The sequence below is a fragment of the Nuphar pumila genome, chromosome 2, assembly GCF_984573655.1.
Source record: "Nuphar pumila chromosome 2, dmNupPumi1.hap1.1, whole genome shotgun sequence".
Taxonomy (NCBI): domain Eukaryota; kingdom Viridiplantae; phylum Streptophyta; class Magnoliopsida; order Nymphaeales; family Nymphaeaceae; genus Nuphar; species Nuphar pumila.
In genome coordinates, this window is record NC_143250.1 from 83,907,140 (window position 1) to 83,933,003 (window position 25,864).

General features: G+C 38.0%; 1 protein-coding gene across 1 annotated transcript; it reads right to left on the bottom strand.

Moving 5' to 3' along the window:
* Positions 1–850: 850 nt before the first annotated feature.
* Positions 851–2,989, bottom strand: LOC149845885 (uncharacterized). The gene is made up of 4 exons (XM_089989663.1): positions 2,412–2,989; positions 1,824–2,064; positions 1,597–1,717; positions 851–1,377 (listed from the first exon to the last, which is right to left on the bottom strand). Exons 1-4 carry the CDS (start codon positions 2,987–2,989, stop codon positions 1,286–1,288), a joined length of 1,032 nt encoding a protein of 343 aa, XP_089845789.1. The 3' UTR covers positions 851–1,285.
* Positions 2,990–25,864: the final 22,875 nt, after the last annotated feature.

Consider the following 25,864-nt stretch of genomic DNA (forward strand, 5'->3'; position numbering starts at 1 on the left):
TTGCAGGATGTGTGGGGAATTACTGAAACAGCAGCACACCTTTTCTGGTTTTGTCTTCATTTTCAGGAAATATTTCTCTTAGCTTGGCCTGATATCAACATCAAAGTGTCCTGTTTCAGACAACTTGTCTTGGGCCCTCACCTTTTCTGGTTTTGTCTTCATTTTCAGGAAATATTTCTCTTAGCTTGGCCTGATATCAACATCAAAGTGTCCTGTTTCAGACAACTTGTCTTGGGCCCTCTCTCTGTCAAATTTTCAAAGAGAGGAAAGTTTAGAAATGGTGGATCTTCTCACCATGGTGTATGGAAGAAAGGAGCAATCGTTTGTTCCGAGATGGGAAGAAAAAAACCGGCGCTCTTTATATACAGTCGGATGTTTTTCTCGCGACAAAATCAGAATGGAAACATGAAGACGTCTCTTGGATCGGCATTCAACGTTTGGGAACATGAAGACATCTCTCTACCATTCTGTTGTTAACTCTATTTGGATGATCCATCAATATTGTATGTATTACTCATATTAATATTATTTTTCTATATACTTCTCAAAAAATGAAAAACAACTGCCAAATCTGATGCCACAGGCCCCCACACAACCCACTTCCAGCAAGATTCCTGTTTTCATAAGGAATTATATAAAACTTTACAGCGAAAAGATCTAAACAAGTTCCAAAGTCCATCTCTGTTCATAAAAGAGAAAATGCCTCTGCAATCAATCTGCTTCACATAAGAAGCTTGGAGGAAAGAAAAAGAAAGGGACTGCATGTGATGATGACACGGCTTCATATTGTGGAGACCCCTCAATTTACAGGTACAGCTAGCAACACCAACTAAAATAATAAAAACGCATGTTCTCAACTAGCTGTGTATATTCCTTACTGAAATAAATTTATTTGTTTGACAACGGTCAGAGACGTGCGGAACTTTGCCCAATTTTGCCTCATCTTTGACGAAATGTAAATTGTAAAAACAGAGAGAGAGAGAGAGAGAGAGAGAGAGAGAGAGAGAGAGAGAGAGAGAGAGAGAAAGAGAGAGAGAGTATTGGTTTTAGCCAAGAATATGCCAAAAAGAGGATCTCAAACCTTCATGTATTAATTCTGTTCTTCTCACAAGCCAGTGAGTGAATCGAAATGCGTAAATTCCTGATCTCAAACCTACCCATATTTGTCTCCCCCCAACCTTCACACACCCCCGAAAAAAATAAAAAAGAAACGAAAAGACAGCAAAAACCTAGCCAAATCAAAGAAAAGAGCTAATGAGAGAATTGTTGCTTATATATGTGTATATCACAAGTTGACGGCAGCTTTCTCTTGAGAAGCAGATGGCGCAGCATAGGCGATCAACGGCTCATAATGATCAGCACCTGCGCAGCACCAGCCTGGAAACCACAACAAAACCAAAAAAGAAAAAAAGAAAAATCCCAATTACTAAATGATGATAAAAATGCATAAGATTACATATTATCATGTCATAATGAGATTTGGGAAATGGCACACGGAGCCCTTTACAATAGGTGGTGCTCAACTGCTCATTACTAAAAAAATATATAAATTGATAGGTCATAGGTTGGTTTATGAGGAACAATTGAGTTACATACCTGTGCCCTTCATTAGAAGGAAAACTGGTGACCCAGTAACTTGACCCCCTCGTGGAGGGTGTGGTAGGAAAAACAGGCAAGCCTCCTCATCTGATGATCCATCTGATCCATGAGCTTGCACCTGCACAAAATGGGGAACCAAAAAAGTGGTAAAGCAAAGGCTAAGAAAACGGAAGCTGGGAGTCGAATTTATGACATTGGACTATAGGAAGAAAGATTATATATACCACATAAACTTCTCTGTTGAACACTGTAGCCAGAGTCTCAATGGCAATATCATCCCCAAAGGCAGCTGCTTTCCCATCCCTGTTCTCATCCACCGTTAGGAGACCCTCTTGCGTGTAGTGCATAGAAATGATTTCGTATTCATCTTGCGAATCCCCATTAGTCGACATGTATTTCGCCCAGCTCTCCCCATCTTTCACAGGGATGCATCTCTCCTTGTACACTGCTTCTGCTGCTGCCTCTCTGTAACAGAAACAGAACAAAAATACAAAGGCCAAATTCTTTAATTCAAGGAGAGTAGTCATAAAGAAAGAAGAGTAGTTCTATGAACAAAAGAAAGAAGACAAAAAATCATATCAAAACAAGAAAAAAGAAAGAAAACGTACAAAAGAAACCAAAGAATCGGATTATTTCGTGAACATGAAAATAGCATAAGCATGAAACCAAAGAATCAAGAACCAAATCATACTTTTCAACCAAAGATAAAAGTAAAACAAATTAAACCAAACAGGGAAATGAGTCTCCCCAGATCATAATTAGGCACAAATTGGAGAAATAACAAACATGGTGAGAAATAAAAGGATTCCTACCTCGACACCCCGACTCTGGTTAGATCCTCAATGAGAGAATCCAACCGCTGGCGATCCTTCTTGGGGGCCAGGAACTTCACCTCCTGGACGAAATGCACACCCCAACCCGCTTCGAGATCAGGCTGGTACATGTTCCTGATCGCGGCGTCGGTCTCAGCCAGAGGCCGGATTCCCGACCGGTAGTCATCGGAAAAGCGGTCGACGACCCTTTTCCGGAGCTCGGCGGGGTGGTCGGGGAGTTGCATCGCCCTCCGGGAGGCGGTGAAGAGGCAGTTGCCGTCGGTGTCGACGTCGCCGCCGTGGAAAAGGAGGAAGAGCTGGGCGATAATGGGCTTGGATGGGTGCTTCCAGAAGACTCCCTTAGAGGAGAGGGACTGGAGGGCGCGTCTCTGCCGCTCCTGGAGGCCGGAGACGGCGTCCCAGCCGTTGTTCTCGCGAAGGTCGGAGAGATCGTAGGCGCCGGTGTCGTCGTTGAGGAAGCCGTCCCTCTTCTCCTTGAAGCCGTCTCTCCATGAGAGGTTGAGGGGGGAGACGGGCTGGAAACCGTCGAGCACCGACCCCTCGCAGAGCTTCCCCATGGCTCGCCTCCTGTAGAAACACAGAGAGAGATCCTAACGGTAAAATCGGAGGGGAAGGTGCACACAGGGTTTTTGAGAAAAAAAGTAACCGTTGGAGAGAAACGGTCGAAAATCCTGCTGACGTGGCGGTAGAGAAGAGCTGTTACCGGAGGAGGCGGTGGTTGGTGGGGTGGGCAGAGAAGATGGGGGATGGATCGTCGAGGGGTCTCAGTGCTCGTGGACTACATGTTACATATAGGGGTGTCAACGGGTCGGGTTTGGTTTGGACTCAGGTAAAACCAAATCCAGACCTGATATGAGATGATAGTATGGATCCGGACTCGGGTCTAATCGGACTCACTATAAGAGAAACCACACCCAAATCTTATAAGGATTTCATAAACCATGCCTGGTAAAATAATATCTTTTATTTTTTTACATTGAAAAACTGTGGATCTTAGTCAGAACTAGGGTTAGGCCGGGGTCTGGTATGAAATTTCACAAACCATACCTGATTCAATATATTAATTGGACCCTTCGGGTCTGACCTAGATTCTATTCGGACCTTCTTGTTTATCACCAAACCCTGACCTTACAGGGTATGGTACGGGTCAGGTCCAGGTCAAACCTGACCCATTGACACTCCTAGTTACATACAACACAAGAGAGGTCTGGCGCTGGCAAGTAACTGGTCAAATCCTGATCAGAATCCAATCCAATTGAGATGAAAATGGAGTGTCAACGGGTAGGGTCAGGGTTTGATGATAAACAAGAAGGTCCGATTAAAATTCGGGTCAACTCAAAAGGTCTGATTAATATATGCAGTCAGGTATGGTTTGTAAAGTTTCATACCAGACCTGGGCCCGACTAAGATCTGCAATTTTTAATGTAAAAGAGATAGAAAAACAGAATTTTATCGGGTACATGTAATTCTAATAAGATCTGGGTATGGTTTCCCTTATGGTAGATCTGTTTGGATCTCAAATCAGATCTTGGTTTCATCCCACCTGGGTCTGAACCAAACCTAACCCATTGACACCCCTAGTTGTACGACCAAAGGCAAAAATCTCATTCTGGAGAAAATCCCGGTGAAGGAGAACCTAACAAAAAAGCTAGGCTTTCTGATAGAATTCTCGAGAAAACATTGTCATATGAAAGTTTTAAAAAAATAAAGTCTGTTAAATAATATAAAAAAGGTGAAAAAATGCATTTGTATTGCATTAATATTATCCCTATAAAACACATTGTACCTATAAAATAGGTTATATTTTTGACATTTCACTTCTTATTCTGCATTTTATTAGTTTTTGCAGAAATCGCAATAAAAATTGTGGAATTTTCGAAATACTGCACATATTTGTTACGGTATGCTCGACTTCGGGCAGGGTGGTTTTGTGCGACCAACCTGATTACAATTTAGTCAGATGCTCTTAGCATATTCGATTAGCTAAACAGTTTATATTTAGTTTTGAAGTTTAACATTCGAATCTAAAACCGATTAAGATCCAAATAAATTGGGTTACATGTAAGTGCACCGGATTAGCTGTTTTAAGCAATTATGCTAATCACCAATGGTGTGCCGCCTGTTTGGTAGGAGCAGTTTGTGCAAATCACCATGTGATGGGACATTGCAAGTTCAAACCCCACTGGTATGGGTGGTTGAATAACTGTCTGGTTGTGGAAAAGGAGGGCCTTTAGTCCCCCAGTTTTTTTTTTACATCTACACAGAGAAACCACTCTCAGGATCAGAGACCTAGTCGTGCTGGCTCTGCCTGCCATACTCACGATCACAGTCTTGGCAATGTAAAACTCTATGGGCTTACCCCTTGATCATAAAAAAAAGGCAATTAAGGTAATCAAGTTTTTTTTTTTTTCATTCTGACTATCTCTGATTATGTTTTTTCTTCTTATTTTTTTTCTTCTGACTGCATATCTGATTATGTTGGATCCAGCAATGCATACATCTGAACCGAATCTGAGCTGTTTGCTTTCCTCCTTTTGGGAACAAAAGGATGGAATGGATTATAGCTTGATCTGGTTTGATTCCGGATTGGATCAACATAGTGTCTGCTGTGACCCAGGATAGGGTATGTTGAAGATCGGAGTGGGTCCAAACATGCTTCGGGTATAAGCCAACTAGGGCCCTTTTGTTCCTTTTAACTAAGCAAGCTGAGAAAGCCCCAGGTGGGTGGACCCCATGCATCCCACCCTTGGCCAAGACAATGACCAAGCTGGTTGAGGCGCGATGCAGATCTGAGTCCCAAATAGCAAAAGTAGGTCCCATTTTGACTGGACTCTGTGGTCCTACTTAAGGCCAACTTGACAAGCTTGTTATATTTATACAAACCAAGTAGGTCCCGGATCACTGGTCCAGACTCAGGTCCAACTGCCGCTGGCCCATTGACAGCTATAGACATGAAAGAAAAGAAAAACCTCATTTACTCATGGGGCCGTTTACTTGTCTTTCTAACAATTTTCATATGGCCACCAAAGCAGATAACCTCACGAGTAATTCCCATTAAACTGAAAATTTAACCACTTAAACATTTTTACACATTTTTGTGCCGACTTCTTTGTCTCAAACAATATAAGTAATCGAGAAATACGAACTTTTTTTTTAAGGACAATGACGTAGATGGTCCTCGCTTAGAGGTTTGGCGTAGTGGCATGGGCCTAAGGCCGCTAGGTAGATGCTCGAGGTTCAAATCTCACGGGTGTCACCCCTTGAAGGAGCTGAGCGTGGTGACTCCATGGGGGCAAGGGGTAAGACCACATAGTTTTATGCCGTCAGTACGGTGACCATAAGTATAGCTGGGAGAGCCAACACAGTTAGGATTCTGTTTATGGGGGCAGTTTTTTCATGTCAATGTCAAAAGATGGTAAATTTAGTGTTCAATCGATATTTTTCCCCTTTGTTGACTATACATTTAGGTGTCTCATTTTTCTAGCGATAACTTACATGGCGGGAGAGAGCTCATTTCTTGAATTTTTGAAAATCCTTGTTCTCTCTCTCCACCTCTTTCCACATAGGTGTAGTGTGAGGTATCATTGTAGACTTTATCCTATAGGTTTTTGTGGTTCTTGGTTTTTAGTTGTTCTTCTTTGGTGATTCTCTTATCAAGAGTAAATTAAATTTTACACTTAGAGTTGTTCAATGCTTGTTCTATTTTTCTTTCCATCCATAAATGTAATCCTACAATACATGTGTGTATGGGTATGGACATTCATTCTTGTTGATACTTTTCCTAATCTCTTAGTGGTAGTTTGTCTTTTCAATTTATGCTAATGGTTAAAAATAATGTACTTAGATTTTTAAAAGTGACATTGTATTTTTTAACCAATGCTTATGGTTAAAAAGGTTGTTATTAGAGTTTTAATGGTGACATTATATTTTTAACTTATGACTACCATTAAAAATATAGTGTTTGGATTTTTAATAAGTGATTCTACATTTTTAACTCTTGCCATAGTTAAAAATATTGTTTTTAAAATTTTAATGGTGACTCTACATTTCTATCTCATGCCTATGATTAAAAATGTTGTGTTTGGGATTTTAGCTGTAACTCTACATTTTTTACTCATATCCATAGTTAATAACTTTGGGTTGGATTCTTTTAATGACTGTTTCTCATTCTAATACATGTGTATAACTAGATCTCAAACTTTTAAACTTTTAGCTCTTAATGGTGGTTTGTCATTTTTAATATATGTCTCTTAGTTTCATATATATTAGTGTTTTCAAATTCGAAAACACACGCTAAATCACTTGTATGCTCAAAACCTATTCATGTTACATATTAAAGGTTACAAAAGAAAAAAAAACAAATAAGCTCATATGGTGTTAAAATATAAGCCGATATGGTTTTAAAACACTATGGTTCTAAAATATAAGTTTATGCGGTTTAAAAAAATATATGATTTTTAAATCTAAGTCTATAGGGATTTAAAGTAAAGCATTAATGGTTTTGGAAGTATAAATGGTAGGGTTTTCATTAGTGCAAGTTTGCATGGTTTTTGGATCATGTGTTGAAAACTGTTCAAAAAAAATGTTTGTCCCTTGATGGAGACCCGACCTGAACCTAGACAAGGTCAAACACGACATGAACCGCATGTCGGTTCAGGTCAGGCCTGAACCCAAGATGGGTCAGACCCATTTTGAACCGCTCGTTGGTTTGGGTCAGGACTGAACCCAAACTGGGTCTTCGTTGGGTCATACCAGATCTGAACCTGAATTGGCTAGATCAACGTCTCAACTTGGGTGAGATCAGACCTAGCATGAACCGGTCTTACTTTGTGAGAATTTAAAAATATATATATGGTGCATAACACACATATACTTATGTGGACAACACTTGTATAAAAATACGATTTGGAGACTTATACATGTCTCAAAAGAGTAAATTTGGTTTTGACATTCACATATGCACTTATACATATGTTCAAGTAGCCTGCTTGTATGCAAAGGATGATGTGCGTTAAAATTGCATGTCTTGACTATGCTACGAGTTGTGCCTGGTGTGAATGTGAAGCATGAGGTTATTATGTTATTATGTGCAATGTTTGATATACATAACTTGTTTGTGTAAAGAACAAGGTTCAAGGAACCTTCCAGTATTTATGAATACTTGTGTAGATTTACTTATTTATACAATTGTCATAATTATACATGTGAGCCATATCATATTTGTATTTAATAGCTCATGTTTGAGCTTGGGTTGCCGCAAGGTTGTACCATTCACATGCATACATCCACACTTGGTTTGATCTCTCGCTCTCATCGATGAGACACTCATATAGGCTAAAGACACCAGAGCAGCGTGAATGGGTTAAGTACATGATTGCATCATCATATGACTATTACCCTAATAGAGAATTTGGGCTATTGAACCCTATTTATCTCATGGATAGAGGTACCTAGAATTTCAATCATATTAATTAAGTACTTAAAACCTATTCACGCTAATGGTCTATTAAAGAAGATAGATTGCTATAGCTTTGAGTGACCCGGTTGCATGTAGATTCACTTGCATGTTGTACCTCTTGTTTGGGAGCAACGACATCCCTTGGGTCTTTAGTCACTCAAAGTTAAGGAGGCAGATGTTGTCCATGAGATATACCTCAACTACTGTAGATAGTCTGGATTGTAATCCATATTAAATCTTTGAACCTTATGAGTTTTCTCTCGGTCACCGACTGCCCGCTTGGAGATGGGACTCAGTCTGTTAGGCACTACAGGCAAGCAAGTCATATAGCATAACAAACACCTATAGTGACCTCAACAGACTATGTGACTCACCCTCCGTATACCCAGAGGCATAATAAAAAAAAACAAGGCTTATATTGGTGTATCAATTTATAACTATTTACAATGCTGAGCTATATAGTTTTAGTAGTTTTGTTCAAGGTAGATCATGATTATGTGTTAACCACTATGTTTGTGAGATCATGATTGTATTAAACTATTAAGCTATGATGTCATAATGTGATGAATGTTTTGGTTTTGTTCAAACTTTATGTATGTGGTTTATCTTACCTACTAGAAAGAATTTAACCTTGTTTCATGAGGATGTAGGTGACGAGTAAATAGGTGCGATAGTACGATGTGGTGGCAAGGTCGGAGACCATGTTTCTATTATTCCTTGTGGATCCTACAAACTTTTCTTCTTCTCAGTTATATTGAGATGTTTTTTTATTTTTTTTACACTGTGAACATGTTATCATCATTTTGGAATTGTCTGGTTTATCATTAAGTTATGTGTGGTTATGATTTTTTAAAGTGGTTATCCCACTGTGATTACTTTGAGTGCGGACCTGGATCCAAGTCCAAGTAAAACTTAAATCCAATCTAGCTTAGACTTTATATTTCTGTAACCCACCAGAGTTGTCCAACTTTACACCCCAACAAATTCTAATATGTTACATTAAAAAAAAAAAGGTTGAAATTTTACATTACTTCAAGTTAAAAAATTTTGGGGTGTTACAGTTTGGTATCAAAGTGAATGATAGAATATGGTTCATGGTTTGTCCAGCATCGACATCACATTGTAAGTAGCCCTAACTAAAGTTTATTATTGAATCATATGTGTTTTATGATGATAATATGCATATTTAAGACTTAGAGAAAATTCTTTTTGCTGGAAGGTAGATGTTGTCGGAACATAGGTGCAACATCATGCTAGAAGCATAGACCATACAAACCGTGTAGTGGAGTCAATAGAGTTTAGCTTTCAACTTCTTATGCAAGAGGTGTCTCTAAGACCATGCGGGACAAATTTTCCCATGAGAGGTTGGGAAATGTCTCTTTTATAGCAAAAGAGAACACACTATTGAGGAATGCCAAGCAAAGGTTGCCCAAGACCTGAGGCAAGCCAATGTGGAAGACCTCGAGGATGCATTTTCTCAAGTTAGCAATATATCCACAATATTGGCTTTTGAGGTTTCCAATCCATTAGAGATGGTTATGAAAGCAAAATCGAATTCACCTGTCTATACACCAGCATCTCTTATATACACTCTAGGATCGCCAATATACACACTGGCATCTCTTATTTACACTCCAACTTCATATGTTACTCCTCCAGATTCTCTGAAGTATACTCCAGTATCACCTCTACCTCTTCCTTCTTCGAAGCATAGGCGTATGGAAAACAAGATTTCCCACCTTAGACAGCTCACTAGTTTCCACTAGAATGATTAGATTCACACCTATTTTTGTTAAGGAGTCCTGTAGAAGAGCTCCTAGTTTTGGGTTCTTGTTGCATGTTTTGCTAGTTGTTGGGTTTGGGGACTTGTTTTGCTAAAGAAACATATGTTGATGATGTGACTAATACATATATTTTGATATTTGTTTGTGCATTTTTGTTCTTAGTATAGGTGTCTCATCATAAAAAAAATGACACTTATAGGTTATATGGTGACTATGAAAACCTAATTTTCATAACCTTGATACAAAGTTTGTACAATCATATAGATGGCTTGGCAAAGACGCTGCAATCATATCATGGACACCCTTAACAACCTCACAGGGGTTGTGGGGCAAAAAGCAGAGGCAATGTGTACGATGGAAAATAACCTCCAGTAAGTTGTCCATGATCGTGTAGCACCAGTAGTAGTCGACAGTGTTTCATATAAGCGGTTCACAAACATGAACCCTACTTCTTTCATAGGAAAGTCTGGCCAGAGGCAGCCGAAAACTAGGTATGGGAGATCAAGAGGATCTTCTAAGATTTATGAGTCCTTGAAGATAGCAAAGTGAACTTTGGAACATACTGGCTTAGAGAGAACACAGAAAGATGGCGAGCAACAACTTTTGAGATAAAATTTCTAAGTGGATCGATATTGTGGGAACAATTTGTAGTGGTATTCTGCGAGGCCTACTTCCCCAAACACGAGAATAATAGGAAGAGTTCTTAGATTTGTAGTAGACCAGTGCATCATTGGCCTACTACATCACTATATTTTGGAGCTTAGAGCATTATTGCCCCAATATATATACCAATGAGAAAGACCGTTCAATGAAGTTTGCACGAGGGCTAAAGCAAGGATTGAAGATTAAGGTCTATACTTGTGGACCAAAGACTCTAGTTAAGGTCATCCAAGTGGTGACTCTTCTCGATGGTGAATGGTCAGAGTCATAAAAATCCCAACCTAACAAGAACGTGTAGCAATATGGAGGCCAGAGGAGCTGGCCTAAAAGGAAGTTCTTTCATAAGAATTCTGGTGGAAAGAAGTTCACCTCGCCCACAAAAAGAAGCAAAGACCGCAAGGGGGTGCAAAGCCTCAGCAGGAACAAGAATATTCTCAGTCCTATCAAAAGTGTGGTCATAGCCACTCTGGACATTCCTATCCCCGTGAGACCAGCGGTTGCCTACAGTGGCAAGATGGGATACTACGTCATGGAGTGTCGCAAGAAGAAGTACGATGAATGAAAAAAAAAGTCTCAGAGCATCACAACAACAATAATAGCAGCTTCAACGCCAACAACAATCACAACAGAAACATAAGCCAGTAGGACAGAAGATAGTGGCAGGATGAGTCTATGCCACTACTGCCAAGCAATTGACCAAAAGAGAATTGGTGCAAGGTAACATGTTAGTTGTTGGACAAGCGACTCTTGTCTTATTTGATAGTGGTCCAACACATTCATTCATTTTTTAAAAGTTTGCTAGACATTTGAGTATGCAAGTAGTGTCTTTAAATTATGCTTTACATGTACACACCCCTATCCACAACCATTCCGTATGTGTAACTTATATTTTAAGCATAGAAGTGATGATCTAAGGACAAAATATGTCTATGGATACCATCCTACTTGATATGTTTGAATATGATGTCATATTGGGCATGGATTTGTTGTTCGAGCACCATGCTAAAGTTATGTGTTGGGAAGGGAAAGTTATCTTGTCTTAACCCAAATGCCTGAAGGTAGAGTTTAGACTTTCTAGACCCGCTCTGAAGGACCAGGTGATTTCTATGTTGAAGGCATGCAAGTACCTGCAGAAAGGGTGCACTGCCTTTCTGGTTAATGTTTAATTGATAGAATCAAAGATCGTGCTGATTGATGAATTAGATATTGTGCGAGAGTTTCCTAATGTATTTTCAGAGGAGTTACCTAAACTTCCTTCACATTGACATGTGAAGTTTTGCATCGAGTTGTTGCTTGGAACTGCACCAATTTTCAAGGCACTGTACTGCATGTCGCCAATTGGGTTCAAAGAGCTGAAGAGACAATTGCAAGAGCTAATGGAGCAAGGATTTGTTTGATCTAGTGTATCTCCCTAGAGTGCACATGTATTGTTCATGAAGAAAAATGATTGATCGCTGAGATTGTACATTGACTACAGAATACTCAATCAGGATACCATCAAGAACAAGTATCCATTATCACGTATTAAAGATTTGTTTGATCAGTTGCAGAAGGCTAAGGTATTTTAGAAGATTGATTTTACTTTTGGGCACCATCAACACAGAATTAAGGACGAAGATATTCTAAAGACTACTGTTTAGGTAAGGTACGACTATTATGAATTTGTAGTGATGCCTTTCTATGGTAGAGGCTTGATTTCATCCTAGCCCTCCATCCTCCCCCATGTGTACAACACCACACATCTTATCTCAACCATTTTTCCTTTATAAATATCTCTCTAAGGCAAGTGAGAGAGCTCATTATTTGGATTTTCGAAAATCCTTGTACTCTCTCTCTCTCTCTCCACATTGATCCACATAGGTGTAGTGTGAGGCACCATTGTGAACTTCATCCTACATGTTTTTGTGGTTCTTGGTTTTTAGTTGTTCTTCTTTGGTAATTCTCTAAATTAAATTTCACACTTAGAGTTGTTCAATGCTTGTTCTATTTTTCTTTTCATCCATATATAGATGTATTCACGTAATACATGTGTGTATGGGTATGGACATTCAATCTTGTTGATACTCTTCATAATCTCTTAGTGGTAGTTTTCATTTTCAATTTATGCTAATGGTTAAAAATAATGTTCGTAAATTTTTAATGGTGACATTGTATTTTTTAACCAATGGTTATGGTTAAAAATATTGTTCTTAGAGTTTTAATAGTGACATTGTATTTTTAACTTATGCCTACGGTTAAAAATGTAGTGTTTGGATTTTTAATAAGAGATTCTACATTTTTAACTCTTGCCATAGTTAAAAATGTTGTTTTTCAAATTTTAATGGTGACTCTATATTTCTATCCTATGCCTATGATTAAAAATATTATGTTTGGATTTTTAGCAGTGACTCTACATTTTTTACTCATATCCATAGTTAATAACTTTGAGTTGGGTTTTTTTAATGACGTTTTCCCATTCTAATATATGTGTATAACTAGACCTTAAACTTTTAAACTTTTAGCTCTTGATGGTGGTTCACCATTTTTAATATGTCTCTTAGTTTGTTTCATATTAGTGTTTTCAAATTTAAAAACACACATTAAATCACTTGTATGCTTAAAACCTATTCATGTCACATATTAAAGGCTGTAAAAAATAAAAACAAATAAACTCGTATGGTGTTAAAATATAAGTGTATATGGTTTTAAAACACTATGGTTCTAAAATATAAGTTTGTGCGGTTTTAAAAAAATATATGATTTTTAAATCTAAGTCTATAGGCCTTTAAAGTATAAACATTAATTGTTTTAGAAGTATAAGTGGTAGGGTTTTCAATATAAATCTATATGGTTTTCAATAATTCAAGTTTGCATGGTTTTTGGATCCTCTTAAAAAAAATGTTTGTTCCTTGCTGGCCTGGGACAGACCGGGACTGAACCGCATGTCAGTTCAGGTCAGGCTTGAACTTAGGCAAGGTCAAACCTGGCCAAAACCCAAGTTGGTCTTCGACCCGGCTTGAACCACTCGTCACTTTGAGTCAGGCCTAAACCCAAACTGGGTCAGAACTGGCTTGAACGCAGGCGGGTCAGGTCTGGTCTGAACCATTCGCTGGTTTAGACCAGGTTTGAACCCAGTCAGGTCAGACCAGGTTTGAACCCGGGTGAGATCAGACTTGGCCTGAACAAGGCTCACTTTGTGAGCATTTCAAAAAATATATATATATTTTTTGATGTTTATGCAAAGTTTGATTTCAAAAAAAAAGAAAGTAATATATATATATATATATATATATATATATATATATATATATATATATGGTGCATAACATGCATACACTTATGTGGACAACACTTGTATGAAAATACAATTTTGAAACTTATACATGTAGTTTCAAAAGAGTGAATTTGGTTTTGGCATTCACATATGCACTTGTACATATGTTCAAGTAGCATGCTTGTATGCAAAGGATGATGTGGGCTAAAATTGCTTGTCTTGATTATGCTATGAGTTGTGTCTGGTGTGAATGCAAAGTATGAGGTTATTATGTTATGATGTGCAATGTTTGAGATACATAACTTGCTTGTGTAAAGTGCAGGGTTCAAGGAACCTTCCAGTATTTATGAATACTTGTGTGAATTTACTTATTTATGCAATTGTGACAATTATGCATGTGAGTCATGTCATATTTATACTTCATAGCTTGGGTTAGTTAAGAGCCCATATGGTACGCAAGGTTGTACCTTTCACATGCATACATCTATACTTGGTTTGATCTCTCACTCTTATCGGTGAGACGATCATATGGGCTAAAGGCACCGAAGTGGCGTGAATGGGTTGAGTACATAACCACATCATCACATGACTATTACCCTAATAGGGTACTTGGGCTACTGAGCCCTGTTTTCCTGATGGATGCAAGTACCTAGAATGTCAATCATATTAATTAAGAAATACTTGTAACTCATTCACACTAATGGTCTATTGAAGAAGATAGATCGATACAACTTTAAGTGACCCGATCACATATAGATTCATCTATATGTTGTACCTCTTGTGTATTTCTCCTTAACCGGATGGTACGCAAGTATTTCTCCTTAACTGGATGCACCCAAGGAGATGCCTCTTCCTGAAGATATGTCCATCCTTGTTTGGTGAAGCAAGATAAATCATGCTCTCTAAAAGATTTAATCCCCAAACACCATTCCTTCATTGGTCTACAAACCTTGTCCCATGCTATCAAGCGAATGTGCCGATTCATGGATGTATCAAACCAAAAAAATTGGTTCATCATGCGTTACATTTTTATAATCACCGCACTAAGTAACAGAAAACATGAACTCCAATATATCAGGAAAAAAACAAGGACGTATATTTTTAATTAAAACTAATTAGTTAGACATCAATAAGGTACGACTACACAAGTTTTCAAGGCTACTACGAAACTTGGAAAGGAGGGGTTCATATAGACTGAGACTCAAACGACCTTTGAAAAGAGGAAGGCCCAGATATTTAATGAAAAGTTCAATTTTTTGCCACCCACATAATGAGTCGATACATTGACCTCGACTGAAAGAGATATTAAAAGGAATGTACGTTGACTTTCGAGGGCTAACCACAAGACCCAATTTGTCTTCAAAAATCTTTGACAATATCAAGAAAGTTTCGAATTGAATTTTTATTGTCCCAAATAAAAAATAATACATCATTGGCAAAAAAAGAGTGGCTCCAACTCCCCTTTACTTTCACTAGCATAAGGCCCCCCAAAGATTTGGCTTTGTGCAGACTCCGACTTAACCATTCCATAACAAGTAGGAAGAGTTATGGGGATAGAGGATCGCCGCCCCTCTCCCCCCCCCCCCCCCCCCCCCAATCAGATGCCCCTAATGCTCATGAAATCTGGACCAGCCTCACTATTCACAACAATCGTAAATTTAGGAATAAAGACACAACACATGACTCAGTGAGTCCAATCCTCACTGAAACCAAACTAACAGAGTGTGTCCTTCAAAAAATGCCAATCCACCCAATCATTTGCTTTAGCAAGGTCCGTTTTAAAAAGAATCATAGGAGCTTGGCTAAAAGTCATAGAAGTGACAAATTCATGTGCAATTAGAATGCTCTCCTAAATGGTGTGCCCCTTCAAAAAAGATCTTTGATTATGAGAGATAATGTGTTGAAGAATTGGAGTCATATGATTGGCCTTAATCTTTGAAATGATCTTGTACACAAAATTTCACAAGCTAATTGGACAGAACTTAGAAAGAGAATGAGCACCCGCTTCCCTAGGGATAAGGATGATATGAGTAGAGTTAATGCTAGAAAGAATTTTTCCTTTAGAAAAGAAATCCTTTATGGCTATACATATGTCCTTAGAAATGATCGACCAGAAAGAAGAGATGAAACTACTGGATAGCCGTCTGGACCAAGAGCACTATCCCTATCGAGACTTAGAACTGTTGCATGAATCTATGCATCTGAAATCCACTACAAGAAAAATGCTAATTAGCGACGGACATTTGTGACGGAAAAAATCCATCGCAAATTGGCGACGGAGTAGCGAGAGAAAGATATTCGTCACTAAAATATCATTTATTTGCGATTTTAGCGACAAAAATTATTTTGTCAATAATCCATCGCTACATTGCGATAGATTAGCAATGGATTTTATTTTGTCGCCATATTTGTTGCAACTTAGCGACAGATCAATGGCAGAACTATTGCATCGCTAAGTCGTCGCCAAATAGCGACGACTTAGCGACAAAATTTGGCCATCGCGAATCCATCTTTAATTTTCCCATAAATCCCTAATTTTTTCCCTTTCTTTCTCTTTTCTATTTCGTCTCTGCCACGTTTCCCTGGCCCACCTCCCGTCTACCCCCAGCTCGCCTCCCGTCTTCTTGAGTGAAGAGTTGTGTTATTCCATGAATTTGGATGAAACTCTTGATAACTTGAGTTTTGAAGATGCAGTTACTTCTAATGAGTTTGAACTATGGAAGGAAGCAATGAAAGATGAGTTGAACTCCATAGAAAAGAATGGAGTTTGAGAACTAGCTACTTTGCCTAATGGATATAGGGCAATTGGTAGTAAGTGGGTTCTCAAGAAAAAACTCAAGGTAGATGGATTTATTGATAAATTCAAGAAAAGATTAGTAGCAAAAGGTTATACTGAACGAGAATGAATTGATTATAAAGAAACTTACTCTCATGTAGCTAAATTGACATCTATTCGTATTATATTGGCATTGATAGCTTATTTTGATCTTGACCTATATCAAATAGATATGAAAACGACCTTCTTAAATGGCAAATTAAATGAAATTATTTTTATGCAGTAACCAAAAGGTTTTGAAATTGAAGGTCAAGAAGATAAAGTATACAAGTTAAATAAATGCGTGTATGGACTTAAGCAGTCACCAAGACAGTGGTATTTGACTTTTATAATGCTGTAACCAAATTGGGTTATGAGGCAAATAGTTTGGATCATTGTGTATATGCCAAGAATAATAAAAGTAAGTTTATTGTGTTATCCTTCTATGTTGATATATTGATTGCATAAAATAACATAGACATGATAAATATGACTAAATCATGGTTAAGTTCTCGATTTGAAATAAAAGATTTGAGTGAAGCTTCATATATCCTTGGATTTAAGATCTTGAAAGATGGAAAATCAAGATTGCTATGTCTAAGGCAAAGAAAATATCTTGACCACATTATAAAGAAATTTAGAATAGAAAGTACCAAGGCAAAAGGTACTATTATAGTAAAAGGTCAAAAGCTAATTAAGAATGATTGTCCAAAAGATGGACAAGAAAAGTTGAATGTTCCCTATGCTCAAGCAATTGGAAGCCTGATGTATGCAATGCTTTGCACTAGACCTGATTTAAGTTTTGTTGTAAGTCTAGTGAGTAGATATCAAAGTAATCATGGGCTTTCTCACTGGGAAGCAGTGAAGAAAATTTTTTAATATCTAAAGGAAACTAAGGAACTCAAGTTATGCTATCAGTCAGATAGTTTAAAGCTTGTAGGCTACTCATATGCTGACTTTGTTGGTGATAGAGATGAAGCAAAGTCCACCTCTGGTTATGTATTTATGTTAGGAGGTGGGGCAATTGCATGGTCATGCAAGCAACAAGGGTACGTGGCACAACATACCCAGGAAGCTGAGTATATTTTTTGTAACATGGCAGCCGCATTTGGTGTGTGGATAAATCGTTTCCTAAATGAGTTGAAATTGCACATTCCAAAAGATCTAGTTCAACTTTATTGTGACAATAAAGAAACTATAAGACTAATATCAACAGGAGTTGATAGCTCTAAAAGTAGGCATATTGAAGTTAAATATCAATATATTCATGATATGCTTATGAAAAATGAAATAGCAGTGGACTATATTCCTTCAAGTGACATGGTAGCAGATCCGCTAACCAAGGCAGTCACTGAGGATGTTTTCACTAGACATGTGAGTCAAATGGGACTCAGATACATCTAAATGATGAGTGAGTAAAGATTACTCAGAAAGTGTGTATGCAAGGTTCCGGATGAGAACAAGCATATAAACACAAGAAATCCCTTATGACCAAGTGGGAGATATAATGTCATATGGCCATAAGGTGACTATTGGAGGGCCTTTCCAACAGTTACACTGTTTAAATTCAAGAGATGTGTCTCTAGAGGGGATGAAGGAATTTTTCTCAGGGGTATGTCCTAAAACTAGAACTCTTTACAACTATAAATGTAGTGAAAAAGGTATGATTCAGGATGTATAGAAATACAAGAAATCATACAAGCATTCACGGTTACAGTGATAAAAGCATTTTGTCTTGTGAACGAGTCATGATTATTGCACTCACTAGCCATTCCTAATCACAAAATAACCTAGTCACTATCATGTTTTTAGTGAGCAGAGACTTATACTATATTTTATGTCATTGGACTTGTAATGAATGATGAACCTTTTTGTGTAAACCTAACTCTGATATAGTTTTGTAACACCTCAATCTAAGACCAAGAGAGTCCAAGCATGGTTGGTATTACTTTCCAAAGGAAAAGTATGCAGAGTTCACACTGAAAAAATATGGCTAATTTTTTTTTCTAATAACTCAATTTTTTTGACAAAGGTCATCATTCATAACATGTAGAAATAATGATTCTATAAGTATTCAATGACAAGAAGGTAAACTAATAAGTACTCTGTTGCAAAGTCGAAGTAGCCGATCATGTTCTGCCTGTGTTAGTGTGCTTGAAACCTATAGTTATAATTATATAGGGGGTGAGTCTACAACTCAGTAAAAAATATTTGTAAGCAAATAATGACTTTAACTTAGTGTGCTCTAAGCCCCTAGTTTGTGTTTAGTTTTTGACACACTACATAAGGTTTATATGTTTTAAATGTTTCTCATTAACTCTCTCAATCAAACACTTACTCACACCAAACAATAACACTAGGTCGGATATACTGGTCATAATCATCTATGGGCATATCAACCCACATATTACACCCCAATTCTAAAAAGTTGGGCAGACTATGAACTATACGCTTCCATTTATCCCCGAATTATTAGGCACTGCAGTGAAACAACAAGAGGGATCACACTGATAGCTAACCGAGAGCTCAAGTTCAAGCTCAAGCTCAATTTCGGCATGGTTCATGCTACATCCCAACCATAATGACTTTCAACCATCTATGGTTATCTAGAGTCCAAGATACTATGTGAATATAATCCTAAGTCATATTTTAAGTTCATTACATTGAACCTTACTCTCAATCTCGTGTTTCACTCATTCTCCCATGAGTGATATCGTGAAATAATCATAATGGATCTCACTCTCAATCTCAGAATGACATTAGGGTTCACACTTTATATCATACTAAGCATGCAATGAGGTATAGTCTCTACATCATTAAAACATCGGCAGCCCACTCTCCATGGTGGCTACACTCTTGCTGTGAACCAGGTAACACTTTCCACATGTCATCACTTTTAGAATTTAAAGAGTTATGCATGTTAATCTCAATATAAAATTCATATAACATGACTAGATTCAAATGACTCAAGTCTAATCACAATCTCATCATAATGCATGTTATCTACAGATTATGACACATATATATTATCATAAAAATAATCTCTTTCTAATATGCATGACATATCATGACTAATGTATGTATATAAACATTTCATTGCAATAATGTTATGCATGATCATTTTATGCATATCATGCTCATACTCAATAGCTACATTTCTAAACATGCTAATATACAACATCAATAATAATATACAACGCAATATGGTTTGTTCACAACTAAGATTACTTATGATATCACTTACCTCGAATATGAATGATATACTTTAGTCATAATCTAGTCTCAAGAGGCTCTAACAATAAGATATGATCATCACACGAGCATGTTAATATTAATACACATAACTTCTTTATATTTTGACAAAATTATTAAAATACCCCTCCTGAATTGACTCATCAGACCTCAATTTTTGTGCCTCTGAATTGACCAAAACCAGATTACAACAAAATTCTTCTATATGATATGAGTCTAGCACACCAAACCTCACTCAATTATGAGTTCAGAGTGCAAAGTTATACCCATTTTACTTAATCAGATATTGGGTATATACAAGGGTAATTTAGACATTTTAACTCTTATGATTTGACATAACTTATACTAGGTCAAAATAGGTTTGGTCTGAGTTTAAAATACTAGGTTTAGTGAACCTAATCTCAACCCATCTAGGTTTGATATAAAAACTCAATTGGATTCTCAAAATTCATAACTAATCACAAACTGGATTCAGATTCAGTTCTAATCTGGACCCAAAACTATCAGACTGGATGTAGACCCAATTCTAATCAGGATTCAAAACTGTTAGACTAGTTCTAGACCCAGTTCTGATCTAAAACCAGAACTGATCCATCTAGCTATGAGTTGGATCCGGATCCAGCTTTGATATGAATCCAGAACTGTTAAATTGGATCCAAACCTAGTTCTAATTTAGATCCAAAACTAATCAATCCTGTTGGATCCAGATACAACTCTGATATGAATTCATTATTGATCTGAACCTGATCTAGTTTTGATCTAGATTCAACATTGATCCAAACCAGATCCAACTCTAATCTGGATTCAGATTTATTAGATAGGATCCAAACCTAAATTTGTCTTGATCCAGTTCAATTTGGATCAGTTCAGACTGACTAGATTAAACTGGACCTAGATTCGATCTAGTCCAGATCAGACTAGATCCAAATAGAGAATCAAGACCTAATCAAACTCGACTCGGTCGGGTTCATACCCAGACCAGTTCAATTTGATTCGATATGACCGAGTCTGACCGGTTTGGTTTGGTTCAGTACAACCGATTTTTTTTTACTTAGTTCGGTCTGGGTGTAACCCAAATCCTATAGTTCAGTCTGGGTCACACCTAGACTGACCCAAGTCGGTTACTAATAGAGTGGAAGGGGCACAACTCCTTTTGATATTTTTTTTTCCTTATTGTAAAGGGGCTGGCATCCAAAGTCGTCTCTCTCTCTCTTGGCAACAAGGACGACAACCATGGCTGCCAGCTTGGTTGCTTCTGTATTTTTTTTTCTTTTCTTTGTCGGCCCTATGAACAACCAGGAAAAGGAAAGAAAATGCATACATGTTGATCACTGACGATGATTTTCGGTAAGTCCCTCCCCCTTTGCCACTCTTTCTCATTTTTTTCTCCTCGCGCTCCTCTCGCTATGTGTATCAATTGGGTGGAGGGCTCACTGAGAAGGTTTTTTATAGGTCCCTCATGATGGGTGAGGATAAACCTCACCCCACCCGTCAATCGTGAGGGCAAGGTTTATCCTCAACCCCCCCATCTCTCTCTCTCTCTCTCTCTCTCTCTCTCTCTCTCTCTCTCTCTCTCTCTCTCTCTCTCTCTCTCTCTCTCTCTCTCTCTTTGTGAATTTGCTTATGTTTGGTAATTAGTCATAGTATCCTTCTATTCGAGAGCAAGGGATGTCTGTTTTTACATTGATGGTAGTCATGGCCATTCTATTGTTCTTGCTAATGTTGGTACTGTTGGACATTTTGAGTCTGGGTCCAACCCATCAAGTGACCCGATTTGACACTATTAGTGGGCTGGTTAGTGGGAAGTTAAGAAGAGTTAGTGGATGGAGGTTACGTGAATGTGGAGAGACCACATTCACGTAACCACCCCTATCTCCCATTATAAAAGGAGAGGGGTGGGGTTGTATGTATGATGAGAGACATCAGCCACCATGTTGGCCACATTCTGTATTCCTATTGGGTTCCAGGTCTTGCTCACCATCGACTTAGGGCCTAGGCTCATTGTGGGCATTGATAGACTGAGGAGAACGTCGAATACCCATATGTCATTTCATGACATCTTCAGGTACGCATTTACATTTTGGCTCTGTATTGGCGAATATGCCAACATTGAGTTATGGGCCCATAATGTTGGATATTTTGGGTCTAGGTCCAACCCATCAGGTAACCCGGTTTGACACTATTAGTGGGCTGGTTAGTGGGGAGTTAAGAGGAGTTAGTGGGTGAAGATTATGTGAATGTGGAGAGACCACATTCACGTAACCACCGCTATCTCCCATTATAAAAGGAGAGGGGTGGGGTTGTACGTATGATGAGAGACATCAGCCACCAACACTCCATATTTCTCACATTCTGGTATTAGCATTGGGTTCAAGGTTCTACTCACCATCGACCTAAGGCCTAGGCTCATCGTGGGTGTCAATAGGCTGAGGAGAACGCTGAGCACCCACACATCATTTTAATAGCATCTATAGGTACACATTTACATTTTGGTTTTGTTTATGCGAATACGCCAACATTGGGTTATGGGCATGTGGGTGCGTCGTGAGCATTTAATTCATGCTCACCGACGTGGGCATATCATTTTTTCACCGCTGACGCAGACTCACTTGCTATCACATTTTTTTGCATTGTTGATGGGTAGCAGTATCGGGGCGAGCATACAAAAATTGATTGCTATCGATCACCAGTGGGAGTAGGGTTTGGTCTGCTATCTGGTCCCCTTTGCAAAGATACCAGAAGAACCCATCCATATGGTGGCCAGGCCTTTTTCTTGTTGCTTGTACTATCGTCGGCGATAGTGTCGTCTGGTCATCGATGGCGACAGACATCCCTGTCAGTAGATAAAAAAAAAGGTAACCCTTTTACCTGTCGATGGAGATTTTGCCGAGGAGTCGAGGGGCTTCAAACACCAGCGGCCTTGCAGGCAACCCTGTTTCATTGTGGGTAGCACAGTCGTCAGTGATGCTTTCGACTGACATGTGGACAGAGTGGCCACTGATGGAACCCCTTCGTTGGAAGGGGCTTTTCGTCAGGGTCATCACCGAAAGGAGACATGGGATGATGTGAGAAACCGATGGATGGTTTTCGGTTTCTGCAAAACTGAAGAGATGATTTTGGTTTCTCTGAAACAGACTGAATTCATTTTCTTTTCTATCCAAAACCCAAATGAGTCTGGGGTATTCTGACCCGGTGTCGAACCCGATCCAGACCCATTTTGGGTGGATCAGATCTTTCGGTTTACTGGGTCGGACTTGACCTAGGACCGGACCCAGACCCATTAGGGATACAGATCTAGATCTGATCTGTAGGCCTTGGATCCAATTTGGACCTGGTCTGACCCAGATATTGTTTGGACCAAGTCTAACCCGGGTCCAGTTCAGATTGGGTTCGACCCGGATCCTATTTGTATCGGGTTCAACTCAGATTCTATTTGGATCGGGTAAGATTCAGATCCTGTTTGGATCAGGTAGGATCCGTAACAGGGTCCATGCACTATTTATACCTGAACCGGATCAATGACCAATATGGCCCTTTTCGGGACTGGTTCAGAGCCTTTTTTGACCGGTTCTTTACGATTTTTCACAGGTTCTGAGATGTAGAGACCCTATTTTCATAAATCTATGAAAATACAGAGATTTTCTCATTCGGTTATAGGGTTTTATAAGCTTTTTTTCATATTTTGTATTGATTCATTAGGTTCAAAACCGGTTTAGACCCTTGTATGACCGGTTCTGAGCTATTTCAGACTGGTTCGGGGTGTTTTTAGATCGATTCCAGCTTGAGAATCCTGAGTTTTACCTATATGAGCTTGCTTTTGTTATTTTTCATGCTTTATAAGTGTTCATTGTTAAGAAAGCATAACTTATGCATATTAATTTATGTGTTTTATGTTAGTTAAGTTATGCATGATGTTTTAAGCATGAATTATGACTAAATTCATGATATTTTATTATCAGAATTAGTTTTGCATATAAGTTGAAGCATGAACTTATATTTTAATGATAAAAAGTATATTTTATCATAAATATACATACATTAACATATGTGCATGGGCATGCTCCATAATACGAATATGTTTTCGATAAAAGATCTTGATTGACTTATTCATGCAATCACCAAAGTTATCTGAGTTATGTTGATTAAGAATTTTTTGTACACTATTAAGATTCGTTATTATGATTATGTATGTCTTTATGAAACAACGATTCTACCGAAAGGTAGGTTGTGTTTCAAATTCACACATGGTGTAATAGTAGATGTGTTTTTCAACCCATGAAGTATGTTAGTACCCAAAGGTATAATACTGAATTGCCTCTGGTTACATGATCTGCTAGTTTCACCAACTGAAGTCAATTCCTTGTGAATTAAAGAGACGGAGCAACTATAAGTATTGTCATTTCCACCAAAGTGGAATGATAATAACTCACTATGCTTGTCTCAGAAAAAGTGAATAATAAAGGGTCTCACTTTTTACCTTTTCATCACAAGTCGCATCTGAGCAATAATAAAGTTTTATCTTTTGTTCCTTGTTGTATCAGGTTTTTTTCTTATCAGCGGTTCTAGTAACATTCCCCTTTTAGACGGATCTAATTTTTTAGACTGAAAAAAGATAGTGTTGTTCATTCTGGGTTATATGGACCTTGATTTGGCCCTTAGAACTGAGGAACCTCCCGCTCTTACAGAGCAGAGTACAGCCGAACAGAAGGTTGCCTCTGAGAAGTGAGAGCGCTCGAACAGACTTAGCCCATTGCTTTTGCAGTTTCGAGTGACTAAGAATATTTGAGGTGTCATTACTCACTGCAGGATAGTGAAGGAATTTTTAGGAGCTATTGAGGCTCAATTTGTCAATTCTAATAAGGCAAGGGCCAATACGCTCATGTCCAAATTGGTATCTATGAAATTTATCGGTGATAGTCACATCCGACAACACATTTGAGAAATGAGAAATATTACATCTGTTGAATGACATGAAGTTCGCCATTTTTTATTCTTTCTTGGTCCATCTGATTTTGACTTCGTTGCCTACTGAATATGGACCCTTCAAAATCTATTACAACACACATAACGATGAATGGTCTTTTAATGACCTATTGTCCAAGTGTGTTGAAGAAGATAAGAGACTAAAGGGTGAGAGGGTGTCGAGTGTACATATGACCTCTCATAAGAAAAAATAGAGGTCGGGTCAAAGAAAAGCTCCTTCAAAAGGAAGAACAAGAAGGCCTCTAGGGAGAATTCTAACTCTCAACCGAAAGCCAAATCTCAGGCATGAGGTTTTTCTATAAAGTGTTTCTTCTCTAAGAAGAAGGAGCATAAGAAGGTGGACTGCTTGAAGCATAAGAAATGACTCAAAAATAAAGATAATAAGTCATTTGTTTTTCATGGGTGCAATTTGATTCATGTTTCATTGCATAGTTGATGGATTGATTCTGGTGTCATAGTGCACATTATCAACTCTTTGCAGGCATTTCTGAATAAAAAGGAACCAACAGAGCATGAAAAAAGCATCTTCTCAAAAAATAAGATGCGTTCACATGTCAAAAACATTGGAACCTATAGAGTAGTGTTGGAATCGGGATTCATTTTGGATTTGGTTGATACATTTTATGTTTCATCTTATAGTCGGAACCTGATTTCAATTTCAAAACTTGATAAGTTTGGTTTTAGTTTTAAATTTGAAAACTCCAAGCTTATTATTAACAAAAATTTTATTAATGTAGGTTCTGCATCTGTGTGTGATGGTTTGTATCGGTTAAAAACCGAAGTCTAAATTCAAGAATCTCATTATGTTGAGAACATATTGATTGAAAATAAACGTGGTCTAAAGAAAGATCAATCCTACTTATTTTGGCATCGAAGATTAGGACATATCTCGAAAGCAAGTTCAAAGACTTGTGAAAGAAGAAATCCTTAGATCTCTTGATTTCACATATATAGAATCATGTGTTGACTGCATAAAGGCTAAGCAATCTAATACGTATAAGAAAGATGTCAAACACACTAATGGAAAGTTAGAGATAGTGCATATGGATGTTTGCAACCTTTTTTCACCATGTTATACGGGTGAAAAGTATTTTATCACCTTTATAAATGATTACTCACGGTATATGTATCTTTACTTATTATTTGAAAAATCAGAAGTCTTTTAGGTTTTTAAGGACTTCAAAAAAGAATTAGAGAAACAAACTGGTGAAGTTATTAAGGTAGTCA